The sequence below is a fragment of the Mus pahari genome, chromosome 4, assembly GCF_900095145.1.
Source record: "Mus pahari chromosome 4, PAHARI_EIJ_v1.1, whole genome shotgun sequence".
Lineage (NCBI taxonomy): Eukaryota > Metazoa > Chordata > Mammalia > Rodentia > Muridae > Mus > Mus pahari.
In genome coordinates, this window is record NC_034593.1 from 35126050 (window position 1) to 35131356 (window position 5307).

Consider the following 5307-nt stretch of genomic DNA (forward strand, 5'->3'; position numbering starts at 1 on the left):
GAGTGTAGGCTATGGCCCAAACCCTTAGGTCTCAGTCCCTTTCCCTTTCTCAGTAGCCATGTGACTTAGACCAGTTCCTTCACCTTGCCAGCCAGCTCAGTGTTCCCATCTGTAATGTCGACAGAAGGAGCTATCCTCCCAGGCTAGGTACATGTGGTTCAGATTGTTTGATATTTGATAAAAACCTAAGTAGTATCTGTTCTATAGTAAACGATCAGTAGATGTTAACTGCCACCATTGCTCATTCATTGTGTGTGGTTTATTGCTGGTGAGATCCTGTGCATAATAGGGTTGTTAGTTCCAAATACCATATATTCTTTTGTTATTAAGGCCAGCTATATGGACTGGAAAAATTTTGGGCCTATCTGAAATATTCTGAATCTAAGACCAAGCCTGTTGACCCGAAACTTCAGGAATACCTCAGCCGTTTTAATAAGTTAGAAGACTTCCGTGTTGATGTAAGTTTTAATTTATTTTCTCTATTGTTTTTATCTCTTGTATTACTTTATAACTTAACCAATTTTCATAATGTTAATCTTAAATTTGGGGGTGTTAATTTTGAACTTTTGACGTTGAACTTTGAAAACAGGCACAAAAATAGATAGATAAGAAAATTACCATATACTTTCTTCATTTTGATTTCCCAAAAATGGGAGATAGAGAGATAGCCCAGTTGGTAAAGAACTTGCCAAACCTACATCAGGTATCCCCAGCATTCATGGGAAAGCTGAGCACAGTCAGATGTGCATCTGTAACCCTGATACTGGGGAGAGAGTATGGGAGCAGAGACAGGCACATTCATGATGCTCAATGGCTGGTCGGCCTACCCCAATCCACGAGTCTCCAATGATAGGGTGGAGGCTGACAGAAGAAGACATCTGACATCAACTTCTTGTCTCGCACATAGACACTTGCACATTCATGAACACACACACACACACACACACACACACACAGGATTTTCCAAATGAGAACATATCACATAATAGGACAGTTGTCAGTGCATTTGAATTTTGATGCACAACCATACTTACATGGTTTCTAGACTGATGAGATGTACTAGAACTGTGAAACCTTTTCCGTCGGTTTTGTCTAGCTTAGCTTTGGCTTGTTTTCTGGGCTAAGGCTTGAGCTAAGGGCTTGCTTGTACATGCTGAGCAACTGTTCACTACTAAGCTGTATCCTCACCCAAACTTTTTACCTTTTCTTTCAAAGGTTATTTTATTTGAGCATGTGTGTGAGTATGTATGGCAACAGAATCCAGAAGAGGGCTTTGGGTCCCTGGAGCTGGAGTTGCACAGGGTGTGAGCCACCTGATGTGGGTGCAGAGAACCTCAACTCTGGTCCTCTGCAAGAACAGACAGTTCTTCTAGCTGCTGGAGAGAGAGTTATCTCTCCAGCTCAAACTTTTCTCCTCCAACTCTTTTTCTTCTTCCTCCTCTTCCTCTTCCTCTTCCTCTTCCTCCTTCCTCCTCCCCCTCCTCCCTGTCCTCTTCTTCCTCCCTCTCTTTTTTGTTTGCTTCGTTTTTGTTTTGTTTTGTTTCTCAAGACAGGGTTTTTCTCTGTGCAGCCAGTCCTAGAGCTTGCTCTCTGCAGGTCAGGCTGGCCTCGAACTCACAGATATCCACCTGCCTCTGCCTCTAGAGTGCAGCAACTTTCTACTTTTTAATGTGCTTTTATCCTTATAACTTTTTATAGAGTGTGTGATGATATACGCATTTGGAGGTTCTTCATAATAAACTTAGAGTCAGGACTAAGCCTAGTGTGCATGTTGCTCTGGGTCAGATGGGTCCCTGGCATCAAAAAGTACTGCAAGACTGTTAATTGGTGGGTACTTTAATTGGTTTGATTTCAAGTGGAAACCAAAAGGTTAAATCAAGAAAATAACTACAAAGAAAAAAAGTGAGGGGAGGGGAACCCTAAAAAGTAGAAAAGATGTTATGCTTGCCACAAACATAGACCCTCAGTTCTAAATACAGCGGAGGGGAGGGGAAGGTGGTTATTGTTTTAATTTATTTTTCAGATTAAAGAATATTAGTCTAACTATATACAGTTAGATTTATAACTGAGCTGGGCGGTGGTGGCGCACGCCTTTAATCCCAGCATTTGGGAGGCAAAGGTAGGCAAATTTCTGAGCTCAAGGCCAGCCTGGTCTACAGAGTAAGTTCCAGGACAGCCAGGGCTACACAGAGAAACCCTGTCTCGGAAAAACAAAACAAAACAAAACAAAACAAACAAAACAATAAAACGAAACAAAAAAGATTCTAACTGCAAAACTAAAACAGACTCCAAAGCAGACATTTTCAATGTCCCCATTCCTGCTTGCATTATAAATGGATTTAACTTTCATATCCTCAATAATACTGTCTAGTCCCTATAGCACAGGAATCCTGGGTGAATGTCACACTACCTGCGGGCTGTTTGACCTAGCATCTTTCCCCCTTTCTGGTTCCATTCAGCTGTTGTTTAGCCATTGGACACTGGAGAAGCCACAACAGGAGTCTGGTGGCGAGGAAGGGACTAGAACGGAAATGCATCCAAGAAGCTAAAGGAAGGCCAGTGAAGAAGTGGCCTCACTGAACCATTTCCTTAGAGGGAGGGCTCCGTAGTGCACCCTGGCCATAGACATAGGGGCAGCTTCTTAGGTTTGTGCTGACTGAACAAGCTCGTCCCAGTCTGCCCAGGAAATGTAAATGTAGCCCTGTGAGTTTCTGTAGGAATGTATTGTGCTGCTAGAGCCTCTAAGCACCAAGGGGATGCCCTGGTTAAAAAGTCTGGCTTGGACTCGGAGGGGAATAGTGAAAATGTCTGCTCTGCTGTCTTTCATGCCTTGCAGCCCCCTACTAGTGAGGAATTTGGAAGACAAAGACATTCATCTACTTCTGGGGAGGAGAGTATTCATCATACACTTCCATCTCACCCTTCAGCACCACCACCAAGCACTGCTGAGCCTGCGTCTGCCAGGGAACTGCAGTCCCAAGGAGGATGCCCAGGGGAAATCCACAGGAGCCCAGTGACAACTCACAGTGAGGGCGCGGCCTTGGCCTCTAGGGTTGAAGTACCAGGGAAGTAGATGCTTACACAAATGCCTGCCGTGTGTTCTTGAAATCAATGTGTATGTGGACAGATCTTCTGATGTTTAATTGTGATAATCAGAAAAAACAAAAAGGAAAAGAATTGTAGTCTTTTTTTTTTCCTAGCAAGATGAACTCCACATGTTTCCCCTGATTCTACAAACAAGGTCTGCTTGACCTCAGGGGACCCCGTGGAGTCTTTGCCATTATGTTTTCTTGACTGTTTACAAGAACAAAATTGCTTTATTACACTTAAACATGCATGGAATACCTGACATTTTAGCTCATCCCTCTTACAGGAGATACAGTGTATTGTATTCATCTCTTCTGTAAAACTATCAAAGAGTCAGTTGTCTCCCTGTCAGTCCATGTTTGAACATGTCAAAAAGCAAGGAAAGATTATGTATATAGGTCTTAACTTCAGAAATGGATAGGAAACATACAGTTACAGTTATTTTATTCTTGTATATACATAACTAGAAGGGAATTTTTTTCTTCCTTCCTTTCTTCCCTTCTCTTCTCTCTCTCTCTCTCTCTCTCTCTCTCTCTCTCTCTCTCTCAGACACACACACACACACACACACACACACACACACACACAACAAAGGAATGCATAGCAGACTATAGCTGTAGTGAGGCCTGTGGCTCCAGCCATTGCTTTCCCTAAGTCAGAGGCCGTCACAGCAGCTGTGTGGATGTGGAACTTCTGAACTGGCGTAAGCTGGGTGTGTATACTCAGGCCGATTGACTTTTGTGATTCTACAGAATCTCGCACATATGCTTGAAAACTGGAATAGTTGTGTTTTCCTGGAATAGTTGTATAAATAAATAAATTTGTTTTGAATATGCCTGCTGTTTACATGTGCATGTGGGTGTGTCACAAGCAGTCATACACTGGTCACCCAGGAGGCATGCTTAGTGTTTCCATTTCGTTTCTCTTTGTCATCCTATACTCATAATTGTTTTTAAGAGATGTAATAAATTGATTTTTAATTCTTAGTGCTATTGTAACTGATGTGGCTAAATAATAGTTTTAGTTTTGTGGAATTTAAAAGATAAATTATTTTGAATTATCTGAATCAACTTTTAAACTTTATTCATGCTTCATTCACTATGCCATCGGATTTGACTTCTAGTAGGCTTGGTTGTCATTATGTTTCACTAATGAAGTTCCAGTGACGAAGTTCTTAGGTTCATTTGTACTGAGCACAGCATGATTCAGAAGTACTTTATCACACAAGCAGAAATACCAAGTCTCAATGACGGCATTGATTATTGTCTCTCTGAGGAGACTGGAGAGCTTATCTTGTTCTTATAAGTTACATATTAAAATACTTCCTGGGGATGTGACTCAGTGGAAGAGCACTTACCAGGCATTTATCAAGCCCTGAGTTCAATCCTCACCATTGGGGGAAAAAACCCTAAAGTACGGTGATGTCGCTGGGACAAAAAGCTTGCAGAGCGCTGTGAGGCCCAGACTGCATCCCTCACAGAAAAAGGGAAAGTGGGAGAACGGGAGAGAAGTAGGAGAGGAAGGAAAACATAAAGAAAAAGACAGAGATATACACTCTTTTGAGAAAGGGTTGTCATGCATACTAATAACACACAGTTCAAAACTGTGACAGTTTTGAAATTTTTACTTTAGAAAGCAACTAAGTATTCAAAAAAAGGGGGGGTGCAAAACAAGCTGTGGTCCTGTAGACTTAAGTGGGTGTCCTGTTCTTCGGGGGCTTTTCTAAGCCAGTAATTTTGTTCAGGTAATGATGTATTATTATCTGTGGAGGTGTAGTCAGTTTGTAATACATATTTTATTTTTCATATACATGTACTTTGAGAAATTCAGAAAATCTCAAAAAAAGAAAATAACCCTTTTTTAAAAAAAAAAAGAAAGAAACAAAATTGGTATTTTGCTATACATATGGAATTTTAAAGTGCTGGTTTTTACTCAGAGATGTTGCCTTGTAATGACTGTTATATTTTTATATGGTAACCTTCATTAGTTACACAGTGTCCCATTACATTGTGCACTGAATTTACATATCTGCCTATTGTTGAACTCAGCTATGGCCAAAGTTTGGCTTTTATGGGCAACCAATTAATTTATTACAGACTGATCTATGTGTATAAGTTTGGAGTTACTCCTAGAATAAATCTCCAGAGGTTTACATTCAAATGTCAGCTGGATATCGGGGTTCAGTGGTGTGTGTTTCCTTCCATCCTTGTGAGCAACAGT

At 41.1% G+C, this 5307-nt stretch overlaps 1 protein-coding gene across 1 annotated transcript in view; it reads left to right on the plus strand.

Annotated features, from left to right (window-relative positions):
• The window catches only part of Larp1b (La ribonucleoprotein domain family member 1B), a 92523-nt gene extending 88399 nt beyond the window's left edge, over positions 1-4124 (plus strand). Inside the window, 2 exon segments of the mRNA XM_021196315.2 lie at positions 331-458; positions 2837-4124. Of these exon segments, the coding sequence (XP_021051974.2) occupies positions 331-458; positions 2837-3073 (365 nt within the window). The 3' untranslated portion in view covers positions 3074-4124.
• The last annotated feature ends 1183 nt before the right edge of the window (positions 4125-5307 follow it).